Source organism: Chaetomium tenue (assembly GCF_020726465.1).
Source record: "Chaetomium tenue strain MPI-SDFR-AT-0079 chromosome Unknown F5144scaffold_5, whole genome shotgun sequence".
Classification (NCBI taxonomy): domain Eukaryota; kingdom Fungi; phylum Ascomycota; class Sordariomycetes; order Sordariales; family Chaetomiaceae; genus Chaetomium; species Chaetomium tenue.
Window position 1 is genome coordinate 2,425,463 of NW_027117333.1, and position 22,957 is coordinate 2,448,419.

General features: G+C 54.1%; 6 protein-coding genes and 2 non-coding genes across 8 annotated transcripts; 3 read left to right on the forward strand and 5 right to left on the reverse strand.

The window, feature by feature from the left end:
• The first annotated feature begins 1,708 nt into the window (after window positions 1-1,708).
• F5144DRAFT_515199 (glycosyl hydrolase family 61-domain-containing protein) lies at window positions 1,709-3,104 on the forward strand. Its single transcript, XM_066786603.1, has 5 exons — window positions 1,709-2,020; window positions 2,147-2,290; window positions 2,351-2,565; window positions 2,641-2,819; window positions 2,997-3,104. The coding sequence occupies exons 1-5, from the start codon at window positions 1,765-1,767 to the stop codon at window positions 3,091-3,093; spliced, it is 891 nt and encodes a 296-aa protein (XP_066641519.1). The 5' UTR covers window positions 1,709-1,764; the 3' UTR covers window positions 3,094-3,104.
• Window positions 3,105-3,855: 751 nt separating this feature from the next.
• Window positions 3,856-4,284, reverse strand: F5144DRAFT_470653 (uncharacterized protein; the record flags this gene model as incomplete). Its single annotated transcript, XM_066785008.1, has 1 exon — window positions 3,856-4,284. A coding segment is annotated over one exon (429 nt), but the record flags the coding sequence as incomplete, so codon positions are not given.
• Window positions 4,285-7,210: 2,926 nt separating this feature from the next.
• On the forward strand, window positions 7,211-10,406 carry F5144DRAFT_492709 (uncharacterized protein; the record flags this gene model as incomplete). The annotated part of the gene is made up of 4 exons (XM_066785934.1): window positions 7,211-8,116; window positions 8,178-8,717; window positions 8,768-9,891; window positions 9,950-10,406. 4 exons carry the CDS (start codon window positions 7,211-7,213, stop codon window positions 10,404-10,406), a joined length of 3,027 nt encoding a protein of 1,008 aa, XP_066641521.1.
• A 3,047-nt stretch (window positions 10,407-13,453) lies between these two features.
• Window positions 13,454-13,527, reverse strand: F5144DRAFT_t137. The gene has a single exon. It is a non-coding gene; the product is annotated as a tRNA-Asn (tRNA).
• Window positions 13,528-14,759: 1,232 nt separating this feature from the next.
• On the reverse strand, window positions 14,760-16,908 carry F5144DRAFT_549481 (glycoside hydrolase superfamily; the record flags this gene model as incomplete). The annotated part of the gene is made up of 6 exons (XM_066787583.1): window positions 14,760-15,039; window positions 15,121-15,251; window positions 15,314-15,651; window positions 15,703-16,098; window positions 16,151-16,329; window positions 16,385-16,908. 6 exons carry the CDS (start codon window positions 16,906-16,908, stop codon window positions 14,760-14,762), a joined length of 1,848 nt encoding a protein of 615 aa, XP_066641522.1.
• Window positions 16,909-17,916: 1,008 nt separating this feature from the next.
• Window positions 17,917-19,672, reverse strand: F5144DRAFT_515208 (uncharacterized protein). The gene is made up of 3 exons (XM_066786604.1): window positions 19,253-19,672; window positions 18,571-19,198; window positions 17,917-18,513 (listed from the first exon to the last, which is right to left on the reverse strand). The coding sequence occupies exons 1-3, from the start codon at window positions 19,534-19,536 to the stop codon at window positions 18,145-18,147; spliced, it is 1,281 nt and encodes a 426-aa protein (XP_066641523.1). The 5' UTR covers window positions 19,537-19,672; the 3' UTR covers window positions 17,917-18,144.
• Window positions 19,673-20,593: 921 nt separating this feature from the next.
• Window positions 20,594-21,903, reverse strand: F5144DRAFT_549483 (uncharacterized protein; the record flags this gene model as incomplete). The annotated part of the gene is made up of 5 exons (XM_066787584.1): window positions 20,594-20,769; window positions 20,886-20,994; window positions 21,037-21,103; window positions 21,731-21,864; window positions 21,901-21,903. The coding sequence occupies 5 exons, from the start codon at window positions 21,901-21,903 to the stop codon at window positions 20,594-20,596; spliced, it is 489 nt and encodes a 162-aa protein (XP_066641524.1).
• A 559-nt stretch (window positions 21,904-22,462) lies between these two features.
• On the forward strand, window positions 22,463-22,533 carry F5144DRAFT_t127. The gene has a single exon. It is a non-coding gene; the product is annotated as a tRNA-Gly (tRNA).
• Window positions 22,534-22,957: the final 424 nt, after the last annotated feature.

A 22,957-nucleotide genomic window follows, 5' to 3' on the forward strand; every position in this document is an offset into this window, starting at 1 on the left:
AGGGCTGCTTCAGCTGCTGCTGCCGTTGCCGCCGCCGCCGCTGCTACCACCACGACGCGCTGTTTGATGTGACGGGGCAGTGCGAGGTTGCTCGGGCTGGTGGGCACATAGGTTTATGGAGTGGGGTGTGGCCGGCTGACCTGGGGGGGGGTGATGGCACGTCGTAGGTATCCCGAGACTGCGCTGGGCGTGTCTGGGGCTGTGGGGTATGGGTTCGAGATTAAGGCCGGCGAGGATTGGAAGGTCGGCAATCTCTTGCCCCGATGATGGTATGGGTTTCTGGAATTCAAGTGGCTTGGGCTTGAGTGATGCGGCCGGTGGGTTAGTGATGCTTGAGTGGGAGTTGAGTTCAAGGCTCAGATTCAGGTACCTAAGGTAGGTAGGTAAGAAGTCGAGAAGGGGCACGGGAAGAGCCTGGCCAGGCCGAAAAAACGGCGGGACATGGCCTCAGCGCCGTTGAAGTTCAGTTTACCGCGTCTAATCTAGCGGAGTTGCACTATTAGAATGACATTCCGTGGTATTCTCAGAGTTTGTGATGGAGGGAGATACCCTGTCTAACCTGATAAGCTCCCTTGCTTACCCAGGCGACGGCATGTTGAGAGACTTGGGGTTGGCTGGGACTTTACCATCGCCTCCTTCACCGCTTTCACGTTTCATCGACGGCAATGAAATGCATGTAAGCAATCTCCATTTGCTTTGCCTTTGTGCTAGTACTTTCCGTTATCTTACTTCTCCACCTAGACGCTGGGAGTTTCTTTCTCTCACTCCCAATCCTTCCCTCCTTCTTCCTGCTTTTCTTTTCTGTGTTTCCTTTCTCACCCTTTCCGTTTACACAGATGTCCCATCCCCGTGGTCCTTATTTCCGTCTTCATAAGCGAGCGGGCACCGAGGCAACCGAAAGCATAGTGTTCACGGATGGGTGGTGTCGGGCCATGTCACGGTATATGTACAAGTCTGTCACGCGTGCGGGTTCGATGAGGCCACGCACACCCCCCAACCTATCGAAGCTGGATCGTGCATATTAATTGCTCAAACCAACGCCACTGACGTCCGTTGGCAAGCTGCCCACGTTTTTAATATCAGGCCTCTCAGAAACCCGGGTCGTCTCTTTCTGGGCATGCCTCAAGCCGCAACCCTTCGGTAGCTATCCGAGAGGATTCTCAACGAGTCCGACGTCTTGGCTTAGAAACGGAACAAAGTGCCCACTTGGTTTGCTGGAGGCACATCGCCGGGACATCGATCCGCATAAGGCAACCCCTGACCATCTACAATTGGGTTAGGGTGTGATGGCATTGTTTCATTGAGACAACCGGGTTGTGGGGTGCATCGAACACGCCGGCTAAATAGCACAGCATGGGATGAACTCTGATTGGCTGAGAGGACAAGTCCCTCGCCGTTTCGAGTATCCGGACAAGAGGTGTCCGTTGTTTTCCAACGCCCAGGATGCACAAGGGGCATTGAATGACCCCGGCAGCCGGCCCGTTGGCGATGCGGTGCCGACAATAGCACGGTTGCCGTTGCAATGCCCCGCCGGCCGCCGGACCTCTACCTTCCTCAGTGGCGCATCTGAACGCGGTTCGCGCGAGTGCAACCCAGCAGTTGAATCCGGGCTCACGGGTACTCCGTGTGTCTTTTGGGCAAGCCAGATCATATATGAAGGGGATCTCCTTCCTCTCATGGCTTTGCTCATTTCTCTAGCCAGCCGCAACTCAGCTGCCCATCCTTATCTCCGACTCCGACTTCCGCCACCACAACACCACCATCATGAAGGGATTTCTCGGTGCTGCCGCCCTCTCGCTGGCGGTTAGCGAGGTTTCCGGGCATTACATCTTTCAGCAGTTGAGCACGGCGTCTGGGAAGCACGATGTGTTCCAGTATGTGCGCAAGAACTCGAACTACAATTCGCCTGTGACCGATCTTTCGTCGAACGACCTGCGGTGTAACGTTGGCGCGAGCGGTTCCGGGACTGCCACCGTCGCGGTCAAGGCAGGTGAAAGCATCACCTTTACGGCAGACGTCGGTAAGTCACTCAGCCCGGTTTACGGATGCGTTTGTTGTCGTGGTGGTGGTGGTGGTGGTTGTTGTTGTTGTTGTTGTTGTTGTTGTTGTGTGCTGTGCTAACGCTGGCCCTAACCCTAACCCCCAGCCGTCTATCACCAGGGTCCGGTCTCGTTCTACATGTCCAAGGCCCCCGGCGCTGCCAGCTCGTACGACGGGTCTGGTGGCTGGTTCAAGATCAAGGACATTGGACCCAGCTTTTCTGGAGGTTCCGCTACGTGGGACTTGGGCAGTAAGTCTTGATCTGGTGGGCCCCCTATCCCTCTCCTAAGCTGACCTCACCCCCTCGCAGCCACCTACACTGCTCAGATCCCCAGCTGCATCCCTGACGGTGACTACCTGATCCGTATCCAGCAGCTCGGCATCCACAACCCGTGGCCCGGTGGAATTCCCCAGTTCTACATCGGCTGCGCCCAGGTTACCGTCTCCGGCGGTGGCAGCGCCAGCCCGGCGACCGTGTCCATCCCGGGCGCCTTCAAGGACACCGACCCTGGCTACACCGCCAACGTGAGCCTCCCCTCCTGCCTTGACTTGGGCCCAAAATAGCAGCAACCGTTGTCTAACACCTCCCCCCCAAAACAGATCTACTCCAACTTCAACAGCTACACCGTCCCCGGCCCCTCCGTCTTCACCTGCGGCGGCAACAACGGCGGCGGTTCCAACCCGGGCAACGGTGGCTCTCCCACCACCACCCTCGCCACCAGCACGGTGCGCCCGCCTGCCCAGACCTCGACCCCCTCGGGCTGCACGGTCGAGAAGTGGTACGTTTTGAACAACAGCCCTACCCCTAGCTAGCACCAACCCTCACCCCCCCCCCACGGTCCACCCAACCCCACCCCAACCAACACCCCCCTCCCTCGCCCTAACCCCCTTCCCCGGGCATGATGGGAAGTCAAACAAAACAAAGCATGCTGACGTCGTTCTTCACCAATGTACAGGGGCCAGTGCGGCGGCTCGGGCTTCTCCGGCTGCAAGACCTGCGCTTCGGGCTCGACCTGCAAGGCCACCAACGAGTACTACAGCCAGTGCGTGTAAACGCCATCCGCGCCTCAGATTCGAGGGATGGGTAGTCCGGTAGTGTCTTGTCCGGTGGGGGTGCGCGTGTAAACGCGCGTGGATGTGATGATGGTGGGAAGGAGGGGTCTCTTGGGCCACATGCACTTGGGCCTAGGTACCTTGGCCGGGCCGGGATGGGTGGAGGTGCCTCCATCGCGGCCGAGTTTCTGTGCATATATTTTTTAGCTTTTTGGCAGTATATATTACGCTTTGGCGACATTGATGTACTTGCTGGGGTTATCCCTTGTTGTTTTGCTGGCGTATTGTGTACAATATCGTGTTGAGTGCCGGCAATGGCCATATATGTGAGGTTCTTCTCTCAACTGGGTACCTTCCAATACTACAACTTGGCTGGTTTGCTAAAAATATATAATGATACAACTCCCATCTCAACCGATGAACCCTTCCAATATGTCAGAAGATCCCGAAGGCGGGATCATCCTCGTCGTCCAGCTGACTGAAACCCGGCGTGGCATCCGTCGGCAACACACCAGGACCCCTGTCTTCGATACAGAGCGCTGAAAATGCCTTTACCAGCACATCTTGGGCAACATCGATGTTCAGGCGCCGCATGCCCAACATCACTCCCTCAAGGGAAGCTTGAAGTTGGACCCTTGCACCTTGGTCGGCGTTCGTTTCGAAGGCGGGATCCGTGGGAACAATGCCATTATTGGCCTCATCTTTTTCGGCTGGTATCATGATCTCCCGCAACAGCCACTCGATGAAGCTGATGCTGCCCCAGTCGAGGGTATCCACAGCCAAGAATTTGTCAATCGCCAGGGCCATTTTGCCGTGCTTTGACAAGTCCTCCGGATACGTCGGTTTCTTGTGCCAGTTCTGGCGGGCGGCGCGCAGCAGCAAGAAAATGCCCACGAGGAATTTGAGGTGACGCCGCATCCAGATATCTTGGAGTGCTGGTAGGCGGCGGATGGAGGATATTAGCATGATGGGGTCGTCCTCGAATTGGCTGACTCGGCCTTTGGCGCCTTGTAGTAAGTCTGTGGCTTCTTGGAAGACACGGGAGAATGTTTCGTCGAGCAACCTGGTGGTGATTTGTGGTACACCAGTGCCCGCCTTAATCGCCGTCAGGATGCCGTTGTCGCTGCGGCTGCGGCTCATCAAGGTTTTTGTGAAAGGGTATAACATGCCGGCCTTCGGCATCAAAGATCGTAAAATGGATCTCAAGTTGGTTGGCACACTGCCGTTACCAAGGCCGCGCTTCTCGTGTCGCGCATGGTGCTTGCCGGCCTTGTGGCCCCTTTGACTCAAGCGGTCGGCGCGGCTTTTGGCTCCCATGATTCCGGCGACTGAAGAATTGAGCGTAGAAGGAGGAGGGAAGGAAATGAGAAAATATAGCGGACGAGTAAAGTCGACGTAGGTCAGGAAAAAGGGAGTGGTGACCTGACGGACAGCGACCCTCAGGTGAAAATAGGTAGTCCGATTCTAAATGAGTGATGCGGCGGCGGGGAAAGAATGCCCGATGGCAAAAGTGACTGATAGTAAAAGACAGAGAAAGGGAGAGATGTTGTGAAACCTCGAAATTCTTTTGGGGACGCTTCGTGGAAAGCAAGTTCGATTGTTTTTCTGTTCCTAGTTGGGTCCGGGTTGGTCAAGATTTTAGTAGCGAAGGCACGGAAAGCGACGCGTTGAAATGATCTCTACCGTAACGCGATAAACAGAAGCGACACACCAGCGCTGAACGCGTGCTTTTAAGGGATGATGGGATGGAGGGTACTATTGTGAACAACCAAGGTACCTAGGTACCTAAGTAATTCCAAGGGACAAGGTCGCCTGGCGCTGGAGAATTATAGACCCTCTTCGCGCCGTCCCATTTCAACAAATTGGAGGGCAGAAGGTAGTTAGCTCAGCGGTTTAGCTTTGCAAACACATCTGCACCCGAGATAACTGTTCCACTGCGCCCAAGGAGGCTCAGGGTTCGATTCCTTGCACGCAAGTCTGGGGCATATTCCGGCTCTTTCCAGTGATTCGTCGCTGACCTTACCGACAATGCATACCGCCCTTGCGTAAAAGGAAGAAAGCCCATCTAGCAGTGAAACATGGCCAGGTTATCTCGTGTGTAGATGTGTCGGCAGGGATAGACGGTTGGTGGCCTGATTGGTACAGGCATGCTTACAACCTGCTGATCTCCAGATGTAGCTACACTTTCTTTTTCCTAAATTATTTCATACAATCTTTCTCGATTTCTCGTGGAGAGTACCTCGGTAATTATCAATAAAAAAAAGCAAAGTGCAAGTCTTGCTTCATTCTTCCTCTACCTATATTGATATAGCTAATCCCCTTATATCTCCGTGCGGTAATGGATGCTACTTATCTAGGTAATTACCCTATTCCCAACATTTTTTCTCCTCGTAGGTTTGCCTTGGAAATAGGCAGAAGTTAGATTAGCATTTGGAACTAATAACTAACTATATAAAGATGTGAATAAGGTAGCTAGTAGTCATTGCTGGATGAGTACCTACATATAGGTAGAGAAACACATCTAGACTTACCTTATATGTAGGTAGGTAAAGTAGTTGCTGACGTTATGGACGTCCGCAGGATGCTGGGCGTTTTGGGGAATGAAGTCTAAGGTATCCTGAGTGTTGAAATAAATAGGTGGTTAAACATAGATGGATGGTATCAATAATTGGATAGTTTCAACTTTGCGCTCTCGTTAGGCTCAAGTGAGAGTGTCCACAACTCTGAGTTCTACACTATGTTCGGTAACCCTGGTCAACCAGTTGATAGTCTTGACGTCAATTACTAAAATGGGACACGAGCCACTCTCCTGTTCGTCAAATCAGAGAGCTGATGGCCAGCCTTGGACGGTCAGCATTCGGCCGAGGCTGACTGCATGTTGCCGGCCGCTCCCGCCTTCAAGTCACCTCTGGCGAGTCCATTCTGCAAAAGCAAGGTGCGGCGGCGGCGCATCCTCCCGAGGACCCCTGCCAGGCGTCCAGGCTGGCGGTCCTGGCTCTCGGCATCCATTCTGCAAGCAAGCTGATGCAACCTTGATTACAGACTTTTGCAGTTGCTCAGGTATTCGATGCAGGCTGGCAGGGAGCTGCTGGATGAAGTCCGAGGCGCTTGGTCCATTGATGAGAGTTAGGCTGTTGCTCAATCACTCGCTCGCTCTTCGTGTTCACCCACGGCCCGGGTTGCAGGTGCCAGGTGCCAGGTCGGGTGTGCGTGCTCGCAATGCAATGGCTCGGCTTAGCTAAGCCTGAAATGGTTGGCATCCATCGAGCCATCCATGGCCTTTTCGCGGGCTGGCACGGCTGGGCAGGCTCGCAGGGCAGTTTTCCCTTTCCCCACCTCCCCGAGGCGGAGTCATTGGATTGGCGGCGGCCTCGCTTGACGGGAGGTCTGCCACTTGCAGAAAGCCAGCCAGGGCAGGGCAGCAGCCGGGTTTCTGCCTGAACAAGAAAACCGTGAGAGGTTTGTCCTTTTCTCGACCCCTCTCGTGGAGTCTGCATTTCGCCCGATTTTCGTTGCCACCACCGGAGAATGAGGAAGAGAGAATCTGGGAGCTGTTTGATGGTTTCAGGCACTCCCGAAGTCGTTCCTTCCACTGCCCGACTGCCCTGACCCGCCGGCCCGCTCCTTCTCCCTCGTGGCAGTGGACTCCGGTCGGGCGCTTTGGACGCGCTGCCCGCGCTGCCCTGCTGGCCTACCCCACTCCCGCGTCTGGCCGTTACCGGTGCCTCTGCGATACCGAGAGCAGCGCAGAACGGCCCGCCCCGGGCCCTGCATCGTGAAATGGGTAAGGACGCTGACAAACTGCGCGCATGAGCACGCGCTTTTAACATTACTCGTCATCTTTATTTTATTTCCTTGCATTTTGTTTTGTTTTATTCTATTTGTTATATCCCTTTATCCCGGCCATTGCTGTCCTTGAAACCGCACGGGCACCCACGCTGACTCGCCTTCAGATGCAAACCTGCACCGTGCACCCTCCACGGGGATTGATGAAGATGTTGCATCTGCGAACCATTATCCCGCCCATGTCACGGACCAGTTCAATCCAGTTTCTTACCTTGGGGGCTCGGGCATTCCAGGCGACGATATGGCCACCACTCAATATCTCGGAGACCCGATGGATCTTGACTTCGACCTCGAGGTCGCTCTTTGGGCAGGCGATTTGGATCCTGCCATCAATCACCATGAATCGGATATGAGCATCGACTATGGGCCCCCGATGACTAGTATGCCCGCGGACTTTCTCTTTGCCGAAGACGAAGGCGTTTTACCAGCCACGTCAAGCTACGAAGCCCAGCTTGGTCAGCCCATGTCGGCATCTTATCCCATCGACATACCGCAACCGCCGCCTGCGCCGTCTCCCACCCGCACTGTCTTCTCAGCGTCGCGCTCTGATGCTGGTTCCGATGATGCGAAGTCATTGGAGGATGGCTCTCCGAACGGTTTGGCCCGCCAGCGGTTGCGCCGCCAATTGTCGCTTTTGTCCAAGGGATGGGCTGGAGATGAGATCAGGTTCAAGAACTGCGACTCCTCCAAGGCTGTCGTGTTGCACACCCTGGCCATGGAACTGGGCTTGGGCTATAACCACGATGTGAGGAGCCGCGAAGTCTTGATGTCGCGCCTCGAGCCGGCCCAGGCCCCTTCTAAACCCCGGCCCTCTCCGCGTCGTCTGTCTTCTTCATTTTCCCGCTCCTCCACCGAACTGGACTCCGCCCTTTGCTTGCCGGGCTTGCCAGTTGTACTTGAGCATCAAACATTCGATCTTGCCGCCCACTTCAGCCAGGAGCCCGATTCCGAGTCCACAGAACCGGTCGAATCGGGGAATGACGACCAACCACTTGTGCGCCGGCCAAGCCGCAGCGAGCGCATCAGCGATTCGATTAGCAAACACGTTTCAACCCTCAAGACCTCTATGTCCAAAGGTGGCAGGCGAGGGCCCCTTTCTGAGGATGGCCGTCGTGGCATGCGGGCTCTCGAAGCGGTTGGCGGCGCCTGCTGGAGGTGTAGGGTTCTTCGTCGCCGGGTGGGTTTTCTCATTTAGGATCCGGCACTCACAATGAACCGCAAGCTGACATGTACTCCAGTGTGATCCGGGGAGCCCCTGCCGGTGTTGTCTACAAAGTGTACCGATGCCCCATCTCGGCGAAGACGCACCTCTCTGGCCGCTGATCGGTTGTCGGCGCGGGCCTCTTCGCGACTCGGCACCGCCTCAACTGCTTTGTCCTGAACCAAAGCTGCTCCAACCCTCTGGCGCGTCTGCCCTGACGCGACGGTGCCGTTCTGTGGACGTCGCCGAACGATGTCTCCTCTCGGCCGAGAGTCAAAGATTGGCCGACATGAAGGCTGTTCTGGAAGGCGCTGGCTACAAACTGTCCATCACGGACCCAGCTTTCCAAGCATCGTTTACTTCCTTCATCGAGGCTGGACGGTACCGTGACCGGGGCTCCCTGCAAATGAGCTATTCAATTGGAGGCAGCTCTGTGACGTACACCGAACTAATTCCCATCATCGCTTGGGAACTTGCCGAGAACCAGCCCTTGCTACCTGCACTTGAGATTAAATCCTGGGAAAGCTTCATGAATATGCTGGAAACAGCCTGCCTCTTCGAGGCCGAGGTTGGCAAGGTATGGAGGCGTTCTTCAATCAAGGGTTTAGATTACTAACAGCTTCCCAGACATCGCTGGTGATCCTTTCCCTCGTGTGTCTGAGACATTGCCTGGAGGCACTGCGGTTACATTCAGCGAACTTGCTCTCGCCCAGGGGGCACGAGGACTGCGGTGGCGGTCAATGCCAAGTGGAGTGCATTCAGAACCTCCGGTCTCGAGTTGCAGCTTACGTCGACGAATTATCGTCGGTCATTTTCAACAAGGAAAATATGAGAGATCGAAGATGGTGGTTGTCGACCTTCTACAGCCTCTACATCCAAAGCTATGTGCGGCACGCATTGATCACCATTGAGAAGCAGCTTCGTTTCGGATCGTCAGACGACGTCCCCGCCGAAGACCTTACGACTACCCAATACCTGCATCTACCAGCCGTGCTGTTTACGGCCGCATCAGCAAAGTACGACCCTCTATTTGACGGAAGGTTGCAATACGCCTTGACAGATAATTCCGTCATTCCAGAGACCTCGATCCCTGAGCTCCATCATTCCTCTGCCCGCATTGCTTGTGAGGTGGACAAATGGCCTGAGGCCGGTATCAGAACGCCTTACCAGTTTCTTCGGCGGCTGCTCCAGATTGGCTCCCTCGACTTCTCTGATTCGACGCTTGACGTATCGGGTCTGGGCGAGTCGGGGTCTCCCTTGACATTAGCCTCGCCGTCCTCAGCCCGGGGCAAGGTGGGATCACCCGTCTCCCCAACTCCCAGTGCCTTCGAGGAGGGCTCGCCTTACCCCCGTGCTCCCTTCGGCCAAAGCAAGAGAAGCTCGTGGGGCAGTTCCTACTCGGCACAGGCCTCGACCAAGTTCTCCAACATGAGCTCGGACAGCTTGGCGCGGACCATGTCGACGGACATGACCAGCCTGTACGAATCGTCCATCTTTACCGGCGTCTCCTTCTCGGGCAGCGTGGCCGACCTGAACGGGGACATGCGCCTAGACCTCGCGACCATCAACCCGACAGCGCTGTTCTCGGCCAACCACAACCACTCCTCACACTCACTCGATCAGGCAATGGCGGAGAGTGGTGTCCGGCACGACGGGCCGGCCGTTGGCTCGGGCCTGGGCTCCGAGCCCACCTTTGTGTGCAGCTGCTGCCCGCGAGCGCCGCGACATTTCCACACTAGCGAAGAGCTCACGTAAGTCCCCCCGCATTCTTGGGCATGACTGCAGCCCCACTGACTCCTTTGTGTACAGCAACCACGAAGCCGAGAAGCCGCACCCCTGCCCGCAATGCAAGAAGCGCTTCAAATCGCCCACCGAAGCCGACCGCCACCTCAACGCGCTCCACCTCAAGGCCGACTCTTGGTCGTGCGAGGCGCTCAAAGACCCGCTGCTGGCTTACCGCACCCAGAACTACGGGGGCGAGACCAGCAACATCTGTGTCCTATGCAACGGCGAGATCAAGCATAAAGACGGCGTGCCGGACCACGAGGAACTAGTGAAGCATGTCGAAACAGTGCATCGTTTTGGTGTGTGCGACCGCAAGAAGAAGTTTTATCGCGTGGATAACTTTCGCCAACACCTCAAGGGCACACATGTGGCTCTGTGCAAAGGGGCGTGGCTGAAGGAGCTGGAGAGGGCTTGTCAGAGTTCGGCAACTCCCCGGGGGGGTGACTTTGCAACAGCGGTCAACAATACGGCGGGAACGTAATGTTTATTTCCGGTTTGGATTTCCTTGGTGTTTTGGATATGGATAGAGGTTTGCCGATGATGCAGACATGAACCACCCATCTACCTAATAATCAGAAGGACAGACCGTCCTGGTAATGATACCACGCATACCCCACCTTATTCTAACGTCCACCACAATGCTAGTATGGTAAATAGGACTATGCCAGTTAGCCAGGGTGGGTGTAGCCTGGCGCCGAGGGCGTCAATGGGTTGTCGAACTTGGAAGCGTATATGACTAGGTACCGACACGTCTACACGAAGTACCCCGAACCTGCTGCATTGCTTTAGGACGTTTCTTTCTGTTGCGCGGTACATGTACGCATTATTATTGTAGAAGGATCATCAAACGATTCGGCCACGATCTTAGGATGAACACATCTTAGGACGAACACTGAATCTTAAGATGGTCAGCATGTCTCGGGACGGACACCAAACCTTAAGACAGACAGCATATCTTGGGACGGACAAGCTAACGGGCAGCTGATGTCAAGATTGTTGTCCGTCTGAAACAAAATATGAAGCAGGAGCACCACTTAGATAACCGCTCGAACCTCCAGCAGTTATTACAACAGGAGATGCGCCAGGGGGTACATTGGGAGATATTGACAAGTTCCTAGCCATCGATGCCCTCGACTGGGGTAACCTCAGCGTCGTTACGTGGCTCCTTTCTAAGGTTATAATCCCGGCTGATAACCTGAAGGAAGACCGCGATGAGGTTATCCCAACGGATCCGATGTCCGGGGTAGATACGGAACAGCACAGTTCCAAAGTCCAGTTCCGAGTCTCCTTCGAGGCAGTCATGCTGGGCATGCGGCGCCTCAACATCGATGTTTCGCAGGATGTATTAACAGAGGCGTTTACAAACCTCTGTATCGAGGACCGGGTTCCTCCTGAGGTATCGATCGCGGATGATACCCCAGGTTGTAGTCAGTTGGATGATGAGGATGATCCCGCCTTCGGGATTTTCTAGTCGCATCTCGGGATGGGTGGACGGTGGAATTGAAATTGTTGTTACTTCTATCTTGTTAGGAAAACAAACCAGTGAGGCTGTCTTTCTTTTCTTGTGTATTTAGCTGTTATACTAAGACTCTCATACTACATACGCTTGCGTCCATCCCTTGATCGAGCACCCCCCTAACCAGACATTACCGATGTAATCAAAGCATCAGAAAACGACCTGCCTACCTAGTCTTATTATCAAGTGCTCCTAAACTATGTCTTAGCGAAGCAAACATCGGAACCAAGCACAGGTTGTCAACTCCCCCCGGAAGCCACCTCCCATTAATATCTCCACCATCGTCAGGAACAAGGTTTCCAGGGGTGCCATAAATGTCTGTCCTTCGCGTGTTCAGTCAAGGATAATAGCACGGAGAAGCCTATTTCCAGTCGTCAAGAACAATGCCTCGATATTTGCTCAGTTCGAAGGACCCCAAGGGTGGGAGGTCCCCTGACATCCCATTACCCGAGCATGGAGTTGATAACATGAAGAAGATGCGCTGAACCACACTGGGTTGGATTGTCCGGTCAGGCTTAGGCAGTGAACTTAAACGACGCCTGACTCGTTTTGGCCGTGGCACGGAAGGCGGCTCTGACGCCAACATCGCCGCCGGCTTGCACTCTGGGGCCGATCCCCTCAAGATTCTTTCGATTTTGCTCGCTGAAACGCCTCGGTCACAGATACCCGTCACAAACACCACCTGGGGAGATGGGGATCAAATCATGATGGATCTCTTCAAGGCCCGAGCGCCCCAGGGGCAGCTGAGGCGACTCCATCTGACCTCTACCGTGACGTCAGACTAGGTGGGGATTGCGAAGGCCTAGGAACTATCGCAAAGCCTGGCTTGGACCTGAAGTGCATTTTTCTTTATTGCGTGGTGGGTGCGGGGGGTATTTAAGGAAGTGCCGTTGAGTGGTTGTCGAAACCCTCGGTGAGTTTCGGGATCATCTCTCGGGGTTCCATGGAATACTGACTCGAATGACCCGCTTATGGGAAAGGGGAGTTGCAGCCAGTGAGCCGATAAGGCGGGCACTGACCTGAAAATATTGCAAATAAGTTTGGATAATCACGGCTGGGAGCACGGGGGAGTCACGAGACCGTGGCAGGATATGAACGCAGACCGGTAGGGCAAACGGCGAGTCAACATCATCAATGTGTGGGTTCTCAAACCAAAGCCAAACCGGAACTGACGGCCGACTTACTCCACGTTTCAAAATTTGATGTTGTCATCGTGGGCCATGAGTCCACACTTATCGAGTCTAATCTCTGGAAACGTCGCATTCAGTCGGCAGTTGATTCCTTAAACCCAAGTACACGAGTCAGTGGATAGATACATGTACATGTATGTATTATGTACATGTTTCCCACTATCTATTCATCCTTTATCGCTTCTTCAGTTCAGATAACCAACCACTGCTCTCAAATCTTACACCGCATCGAAAGCCGCCACAGTGACGACTCTAAGAATCGGATTCCGTATAACTATCTAGTCGACAACACAGGAGACAAAACTATCTCGTTGCAAATAAATGAACCATTTACAATGTTCTGTCTATACTGCTATGCGTCATGTGTTTGATTATGGGCGCTCTGCAGTCTCCGGCGAGAAAAGGGGCAGGCCCAGCATCCAATCTTGAATCGACAAGGTGAAGGCCCAAACAACTTTGACTTGATCAGAGTGCAGGGAACCACTTCTGGTCCCAGTAAAATGGCCTCCAGGGCCTCAGATATTCTATTCACTTGCACCGGAATGGCTGGCGGGGGTTTTGGTTTCTCAGGGCCTTTGTCCTGCTTCTCCCTAGTCGACCGGCCAACCTCTTGAACGTGCTTCGACCTCCGTCTTCGTATTTTGCCCTCTCAATCCGCCTAGCAAGCTCCCGCAACCTCTCAATTCTGTTGTACGTCAATCTGTCAATCATTCTCAATATAGCACATACCTAACTAGAACGGGATGAGATGGCCCCTCTGCCCCTGAGGACCAACCGCAAAAAAAGATCAAAAACAAAGCAAAATAGTAACTCTTGCACCGTCTCCTCCGGGAAGGCTCGAACTTCCAACCTCCTGATTAACAGTCAGACGCGCTAGCCAATTGCGCCACAGAGGAGTAGAGGTGGGTTGCGTTGTTGTGGGCCGTCGAGCGGATAAAGAGCTTTTGTTTTCGTTGAGCCTAGGTAGCTGTGTACTCCACCTTCGGCCGATGGAGGTCCGTCGATGTCGAGTAAACGACAGTTCAAGTGGGCCTTGATCGGAAACAATATAAGTACAATCGAGTGCAGTCGTTTGAGCTGTGGCGTGTTGGCCAGCCACCAGTTTCTCTCAAAGCCCGGGCACTCAGCAATTAGATGGGTACATGTAGTCGGAAGATCAAATCCTCTTGGCCCAATACAGGGATGAGTATAACCTTTCCGGTTACTCTTGCAAGACTTCAAGCGCCGAGCTTTTGTCTGTCCCTGTTAGTTCACAGCTTTGAAGCTTGAGTGATCAAGTCGGGAATGCAACACCACAAACATCCATGATATTCCCCGCTCTTCGTCGCGATGGAAACCCCGCCGCGGGATGCGCGTCAAAGAACTTAACCAACTCACATATCAAAACCTTCCCCTATAAAACCACGTCCCACCACACCGCCACGTTGATGTACGCCGTTCCACTGCCCAGGCATTGCCGGGAGACATGTGCCCTCCCGACGAGCTTCCCCGCGATGCAACCCCGGGGAAGTCAAGAAAGGGACCGCACGACGGCAACCCGTGTCGTGCAACTGACGCACAACAGCTGACCATGGTCCAGCTATCTCGCATGAAGTCTGACGCGATGACGTCGAGGTGCGCAAGGGAGCCCACCAAAGAGGAATGCAGAAGATACTGCAGGGTGATGAGGATTATGGGGGAAAACACCTTCCTATCTCGGGAAGGGCCAGAGACAAGTCCTCCTTGGCGGTTGGTCACGCCTTTTCAAGACGTCAACTGACCGGCATGAATAGCAGCAAACAAGCAGAGCAGAACAGCGCAACTATCAGTTCAGCATTCTGGGGGGATCGTGTATTACCAAGCCTACTGCAGATCTCTACAGCTACCGAAGTGACGGCTAAGACTGCCTGCCTTACCCAACTAGATACCACACCAGTCAGACAGACCAATAGCAAAAGAAGTGCACCTAACCAACCAACCCAGTGAACCAACCACCAGGCACTCAACCAAAACAACCAATCACAACCCCCCTCCCCAAAACACACACACTCACAGACAGGCCAGGCCATAAACAAGCCAACAACACAACTGGCCCTCAACACCCATACCCATCCACACAGTCCAGTCACCACCACCTCAGACATCGAATCTAACCCCTCTCCCCCGCCGCCTCGTACAACCCCTCAATATCCGCCCTCCACCGCTCCCGATCCACCTTCAACACCCGCCGATCCATGGTCAGCAGGCCGTTGACTTCCCCCTCGACGTCGGTCGTCTGCGTGTACACGGCGCCGCTGCACGCGTACCGCTCGACCTGCTCGCGCAGCTGCGTGAGCAGTACGTGCGCCCGGTAGTGGAAGGACTCGGCACCGGAGTGGATTTCGTACGTGTCGTTGATGGCGTTGACGGCCGCGGGGATGGGCCAGAGGCTGGGGTTGAGGGGGGGGTTAGTATGGTTGGGGAGGGGGGAGGGAGCTTAAGGGGGAGGGGGAAAGGGGGGGTGGACGTACTTCTCGTCGGCGGGGCGGATGCCGATGCCGCCGAATTCGCCTTGGAAACCGATGCGGTTGGGGTCGTAGGGGGAGGAGGGCCGTGAGAAGAAGGGGGTGCCGCATTGGGGCTCGGCGTATTTGTGGTTGTCCTAGTGGTTAGGTACCTAGTTAGTCACTGTTGCTTGCATGTAATACGGGGCGGGTAACCTACCGAGTAGTCCCCTGCGCCGTGGTCGTGCCAGCCGGTGACAGCATCGATCAGCCTGGTCGGGTCCAGCTCGCGGACGCGCTCGGTCAGGGCGAACTCCGGGTGATAGTCGGTGATCTGACCCCACCCCTCGTTGTAGATGACCCAGGTGATGATGCTCGGGTAGCTCTTGTGCTCGTTGACCATGATCTCGAGCTGGCGTTGGAACTCAGCCTGTTCCGCGTCCGTGGGCCTGGCGTTGGTGTGCACCCGCATCGAGGGCATATCTTGGATCACGAGAAGACCGAGACGATCGCAAGCTTCGTAGAAGAGGTCTGGCTCGATCTTGATGTGTTTTCTGACTGCACGACGTTAGCTTTGTCCACAAGGTAAGAAGGCGCGTTACGACCTACCCATGTTCATGCCGAGGTCCTTGATGACCTCCAGATCATAGACCATGGCTTCCAGCGACGGGGGGGTGTAGATGCCATCTGGCCAATACCCCTGGTCAAGGGGACCAAACATAAAGACAAACTCGTCGTTGAGGAGGGGGCGCTGCACGCCGTCAATCTTGCCAGCGGAAAACGTGCGGAAGCCAGTGTAGCTCTGAACCTCGTCCTTCCCCATCGTGATGGTCACGTTGTAGAGGGTCGGGGAGTCGGGAGACCACAGCTCCGGCGAGTCGACCTGGAAGGTAAAGGTCTTGTCCGAGACGTGTTGGTGAGTTGCCACCACATCGCCGTGTGGGCCTGCCACGGAGATCTCGACGGGAGTCGCATCCTTTGTCCAGCTATGGACGGTAGCAGTAACTGCCATGAAGTTAGATCTGGACTCATCTCACATGTTGGAGACCGGACTTACCTTCGCCGTTCATGTCGGCTGACAGATCCACGGTCGAGATGAAGTTCTTGGGCACACTCTCAAGCCACACTGTCTGCCAAATGCCCGTGCAAGGCACATAAAAGATGTGCGATAACCGTTTGGTCTGCTTGCCCTGGGGGATGGATTGGTCGTCCGTTGGGTCAAAGACAAAGACGTGCCTGGACCCTGGTAAGCTTACTTCACATCCATAGTTCACCGCTGGCGAATACATACAACTCGTTGACCTTGCCCGGGGTGATATGTTCTGTGACATCAAGCGTGAAGCGGAAGTAGCCACCGCGGTTGAAACCGACCTTGGCGCCGTTGACGTAAACCGTAGCCTCGTAGTCGACGGCCTCAAAGTTCAGCAAGACCCGGCGGCCATCCTCAGCCCAGCGTGGCGGAACAGTGAAGTTGGTACCAAACCACATGTGGGTGACGGTGAAGCTCATGTCCATGATGCCGGAGATACCGCTCTCGATGCAAGAGGGGATCAGGGTCTCCTTCTCAAGAGGCAAAGCCGGCGGGTTGGCGACAGCGTCCGCTCCTTGGGCGGGCTGGTAGGTCCAGATCCCGTTGAGTGACTGCCAAACATCGCGGCGAAGCTGGGGGCGAGGGTATTGCGGCCAAGGCTGGGTTCCGACCTTCTCTGTCCAGGGGGTGTCTAACGGAGGCGGTCGAAGCTCGTACGGTGTTGCTGCTTGGCCGTGTGCTGAAAACAGGCCGAATAACAAGAGGAAGAATTCAAGGAAATTCATAGTGGAAAGCTGATGGGCAAAACGAAACCAAAGATCGGTAGGAGAGGTGATGTTTATGGATATTCCTGGCGGAAGGAAAGTTGCGAGATGGTCAAAGACGTGAAAAGATGTTGAAGCCATGATGGGCAAGGAGAGCGTAGACTTTATAGTGAGGACTCGAGGATAGGTCTCCGCACGTCACCGATGGGCCTCTCTTGTTCAGGGTTGTTCGTCCGAACTATGCAGCGATGACAGTGCTGAGTGAACAGAGCAGACCTGCTTCTGACCTTCCAAGTGCGGTTGGGCGATTCACTGTTGGGAAACACAACCCGAGCGGATGGATGCTGCTGCGGGCGCGGAGGCGGGTTTGGTGGTTTTGTGATCACGAGGGTGCCACTTTTCGTGTCTGAGATCGGCCGAAGTGCAGCTGACTGCACATGCGAGCGGAGTGAATTTGGTGAGGGGTACTGGGCAGCTGGGCATGCTGGGGTTGTTCTGAAAGGCCAAGCTTCCTTATTGGGGCTTATGGGAACAGGGAATACTGCAGCAAACGCGACCTTGGCCACAGAAAACAACCAGACGGCCAACATACCTTATTCACAAAGATGGGTTGTGGTGGGCCCAACGGACGTGGGGAAGCGTGGTGACATGGATGTATGTAGGACAACGGTCACAGCACATGGCTGGTGCGACTTCAATGTTGTATTAGTCCAGCTTGTGTCTCTTGCGGGAAGAAAGTCACCAGCAAGCGGCAGCCCACAAACCTGTTGCGTGAGACAAATCTACCGGGAAAAGTTGCATCCTACCGCGATGTAGGCACGCAGCCTCTTCTCGGTCAACAAGAACAGTCAGTCCCGTGAGACAAGTGTAGCACCAGTAAAGATCCCGATTTGGATGAACGGGTACTTCATCTAAACTTCTTGGCCCCGGTCCGTAATAGGAAGTTGTAAATAAAAAAGAAAACAGGAAGGGAAAACAGAGACATCAATATGGAGATCCTGAACGTACATGTAGCGTGGGAGAGGGTACCGCAGGGGTTGATTCACGTCCTTACCGATTCAATGCCTAGCAATTTAGAGGCCCTGGCACGGGCACGTGGGTTTAATACCAAATTTTGATACCCTTTTTCATAGCTTCATTCTCCTGTATTTATCTAACGAATTGCATTTGTTTTGACAGAGTTGTGGCCGTTAGAATGTCGGTGGCGGTGGTGTGCATCCCCACCTTGCACTCTCCACAACTCCCAAACAAGATACATCACCGCGTCCAGGGTACCTTGCTAGGAGGGAGGTTTTTCTCCTTCACGAAGTCAAGCGTGATCGACAGGGTGACAAGCGGAGACAACATCTTGTCTACGACAAACCGGTCACCGATCAGCGGCCAGATCCAGGACTGTATCAACCAGCCGAACCAAGTCCGCCAGGAACCCCATCGAGTGTAATTCCCCGTCAACTTGGAGATGAATGTCACCGGTTCCTTGCGTTCCTTCTGGAAACCGGCAAAGGCTTTTTCGAAGTCCGTGACCGTCGGACTGGCCTTCTCCTGAGCAAGTGCGTAGAGATGGTTGACAAAAGATGCCACGGATTGAATCGCGTTGTTGCCTCCTTGCCCAAGATTCGGTGTCATCTTAAGGAACGTCAGTTAGCTACCTGAGGCTTCGATGATGCTGTCAGGAGAATTTACCTTATGTGCCGAGTCTCCGACAGTCACCACTCTCCCGTTATACCACTGCTCCGCAACACCCTCGTTGTAGTCGTACATGTTCGGCCCGGGCGACAGATTTCGGGTCCGCCAGATGTCCCCAAAGGTGACTTTTGCCCCGGAAGCGACCGAGTGGTCTTTGTACTTCTCAACGAACGCATGGATGTCCTCCTCGGTGTATTTCTGGCTGGCTGGCGCGTCCTTGTCTTTGAGCTCGGTAACGAGGAAGAATGCTGTATCATGTGAACACAGAAGCATAAAGACAATGCCGCTGTCGTGGGTCTCGGTAATGTTGCACGGTGGAAGGCCCTCGGGTAGAGGACTCGACCCGAACAGACCGCGGTACTCGGAACCAAGAGGCGGCTCTGGTTTCCCTTTTATCGGTTCGAAGGTCAAACGCCTGACCGCACTATGCACCCCATCGCAGCCAACTAGGATGTCGCCTTCGTATACCGACCCGTCCGCGCAGGTGACGGTAACCGAGGAATCGTCTTGCTTTACGGTAGCAACTTTCTTGTTCGGCAGAACGTAGCGCTCTCTGTCCGGTAACTTGGAGTAGAGGATTTTCATCACCTCATGGCGCATCAAGACCAGGGAGGGATGCCCGTGGCTTACCATCCAATGGTTAGTCCTGATGTTGACATGCATCTGCTGGAAGACTTACTTGGTTTGTATACGATCGAAGAACTCGCCGTCGAAGATGGTTCGACCGCGTGGATCAAGGTGAATCCAATGGTGCAAGGGTTTCGACAGTCCTTGGATTTCATCAAGCAGGTCGATCTGATCCATAATTCTGAACGTCTGCGGAAAGAAACCGATGACCGAGCCGCTCCGTTCCACAGGGTCTGTTCGACGTTCCAGGATGACAAAATCGTCAATGCCAGCCTTGAGCAAGCAATGGCCCATGACCAAGCCGCTCAGCCCCGAACCCACAATCACAACGCGCATGGCCGGTCGGAGTTCAAATTGAAAGGGAGAGTTGTTGGGGAAAACAAGGTGGCCGACGAGATGCGGTGCGAATCCACAGGAGGCGAGGCGTCACGGTACGACGCCAAACGCTGCAGAAAGGGAGCGGTGCATATATATAAACTTATGATCCGAACAACACATCAGCCCCGCCTGCTACTTAGCGCTGTGATCAACCTAGCGCTGAAACGGGGGCTTATCCTATTGGGCTGCTGCATGGGAGGGTGGGAAGATCCGTGGATGTCCTATACTCGCTTACCCGGTTAGTCGATGATACGCTCGGCTCATTGAATACGCTCGTCAGCGCGCCTACAAAAAGACCCGGCGTGTAAGCTTTCTATCACAAAAGTTCCGCGGGGTTGCCCCTTTGTGATGACAAGAAGCAACATTAGACCAGGGATCACCACACCACTACGTCTTCTTTTTCTAACCCTTTCGGACGTAGCTAACCACGTAGCCAAGCCCTTCCAACCAGCGGTAAAAGCGTTTTTCCTTTTTTGGAGACAGCTGAAACACCTCCACCCGGATCACTGCAGCTAAGGTTAAGACAAGTTAGCTCTAGCTGGGGCACCATGCTTGACATCGGCAAGGGAAACATCCACCAAGCGCACCAATATGCCATCAAATTGAACTCGGGGGGAACCCCGAGATATAATCTCAGCTCCCTCCCTCTCTACTGCCAGTTGTTGACTTGTTGTGTGCTATGCATCCGATGTTCTTCAAGTCGTTGTCCACAAGCATTGTCGCTTCCGTACTCTCTCCTCCTTAAAGAGGTTCCTAGACGGATACCAAGTTAGCAACCTCTCATGCGCTGTTTTTCTGTCTCCACATCTAGGGCATCACTGCTGATTTCGCAATCCAATGCGTCCCGCCCAGGTCTAAGGGACCAACGCCATCCCAATGCTCAATATTCCTCGCCGGGACCGCAACGGTGGAAGTAAGGCCCCACGAAACATTGCAATCCTGGACTGCATATTAGGCTGTGGCCGGAAGCTTGGGTCTTCATCGAGGTAGTCTAGATACGTCGATACTTCGTTTCTCACTTCTCTTCACCCTCCATGGCAGTCCCCTTAACCTCTGGCAGTTGACAATTATTATCATTGCCGTTGCTATCGTTCCCGCCCGAACAACCCACAGCCTCGGATGCGCTCAGCAGGAAATTAGCGCGGACGGCATCGTCAGCGGTGAGGATGAAGCCACCATTCACCGGCTCAGCTGTCGGATGATCACTATTAGCACAATCAATGATTCCGCTGTCGGAACTGTCACTTCTAGAACAATCGACAGTAACACTATTGCTTCTGGCGGAACACTGCGAGGGGACATGATACCTTTGTGGGCGTCGGCAATATGGGCCGTGACTTTGTATGCAGCGAGCTTCTCGGGAGAGTTGACGGTGAGGTTCAAGAATGATATGGGATTTTCGATCCGGCAGGTGTCCTACAAGCGGGTAACCGAATCATCCTCGAAGCCAATCCTGACCTGAGCGGGTTCTCCCGACTCGGGAATCTTGCGCTCGCCATCTTCGTCCCGCTGGAAGACAGTACCGCTGAATCAGTTGGGACTTTATAACCCGCCAGCTAACTCGGGCGATTGAATAGAGTCGATCGACGCAGGGGTGTTCCGAGATCGCACGGAACTTGTCATGGATGATGGGAATCACGACATTGGCGCCGTAAAAGTTGTCGACCGGATCATTGGGTTAGACGATCAACTTGCCTGCGAGACTCTCACAGTCAGAGGGTTCGAGGGGAAAAGGTTGAGTAGAAAGATGAAGAGTAAGAGAGAAAAAGTGAAAAAGAAAGGAGAAGAGGAAAAGAAGGTGGCCAGCCTCGGACTTCCTTGGACAATTTTGCTGACCAACCGTCGCGCTCGACACATTTAAATTGTTTGTTGTTGAAACCACTCGCTCCATGACCTGGTAATCGTAGTTGATGCCATGTATTGCACTGAGAACGTTGATTCCACGAGCCGTAACGCCTGCTTCTTCAGAGAAGGGCCGTCGCAGATCACACCCTGCTTGGCGTTGCTATGTGAGCTTTGACGTGAGTATGTGTCACCGGTGCGAATAATCTTGTCGAGCACGAAGCCCAGTTCAAGCTGTTGCCATTTGTATGGGATGGCATTTGTTCACGTCATCTACACCTTTTCACTAAGCTCATTTCCCTTTTCCTACATTGCCCGGACTCGAAGTTCTATGTTGACCAGAACACAAAGTCGAAGCTCTGCTTGGTCCAGGTGAAGGCCACCCTGTATTTCGCCCTCGATCTGGTTCGGAAATCCCAGGTCAAGGCCGCCGACATTGTCATTCTGTTGAGGTGGTGGTAGTAGGGTATAAGAGCATACCATTCCGACAGGTCTCCCAACGGGAGCCGGTTTCCGTTTTGAGGTCTGCTATACATTCTCTATCCATATGCAACAAACACCAATCTGGTCGACAATCTCCGCAAACGGGGATCTCATTGGGATGACCGCGCAGAAGACTGCTTTGCTATCGAATACGGCCGCCTGCTCGCCCTGCTGGGCCGACCGGAGGTGTGGCGATTACGGTGTGCTGCTAGAATTCCGTCACGCGGCGCTGAGTTTGTACATGACGAGTTCGAGCATATAATAGACCTTGGCTTCTGCCTGGGATCCTGTTCTGAGAAGGTGGGTAGGGAAAAGGGGCTATGTGAAGGATCCATTTAACATTTTGCAGGACAAGTATGAGGGAAACTTTTTATAGCTGCCTACGGTTTAATGAGAAGCCTGTAGTGACTAACAAACCAACACGAATAGATGAGAGTATCGTACTTAGTGCTTTGGACTTACCAGAACTATTCGAGCGCCTGGTAACTGGGGAGAGTCGTTACACCTCCCACTCTTCCCGCCGTGATAGAGGCTGAATTCGAACTCTTTTCTCGTCAAAGCGTCAGTGGTTTAGTGGTAAAATCCATCGTTGCCATCGATGGGCCCCGCGTTCGATTCGCGGCTGACGCATTGTTTTTGCTATATGTCACACAGCCATGGGCTAAATGCTTGAATGTCGACTCACACACAGGATGTGCAGCTGCCCGAATCGGAAATGACAAATGATCTGGGTCAAGGCGATTGGCTGGGTACTGTTTTGTCGCCGGACGGCGCTCGGCCGGTGGGAGTCCGCCGACAAGACGTTGTGGGTCTCGGTCTAAAACTCGGGATCGGCCTCATTCTCAGCTTGTCGGCCGAGCTTGGGCTCCGTAACAGCTGGTCTGGTGGACTAGTTATCTGTCTTGAGACACTCCGAGACAATTGCTCACTCTGTGTCAATGCGAGAATCCCACAGCCGAGGCTAGAAACCATCGAGAATCAAGTTTTATTCGCAGCGTCGTCTAATAACTTGTGATGATCTTGGATTTAGCAAACTAAACAACATCTATCTCAC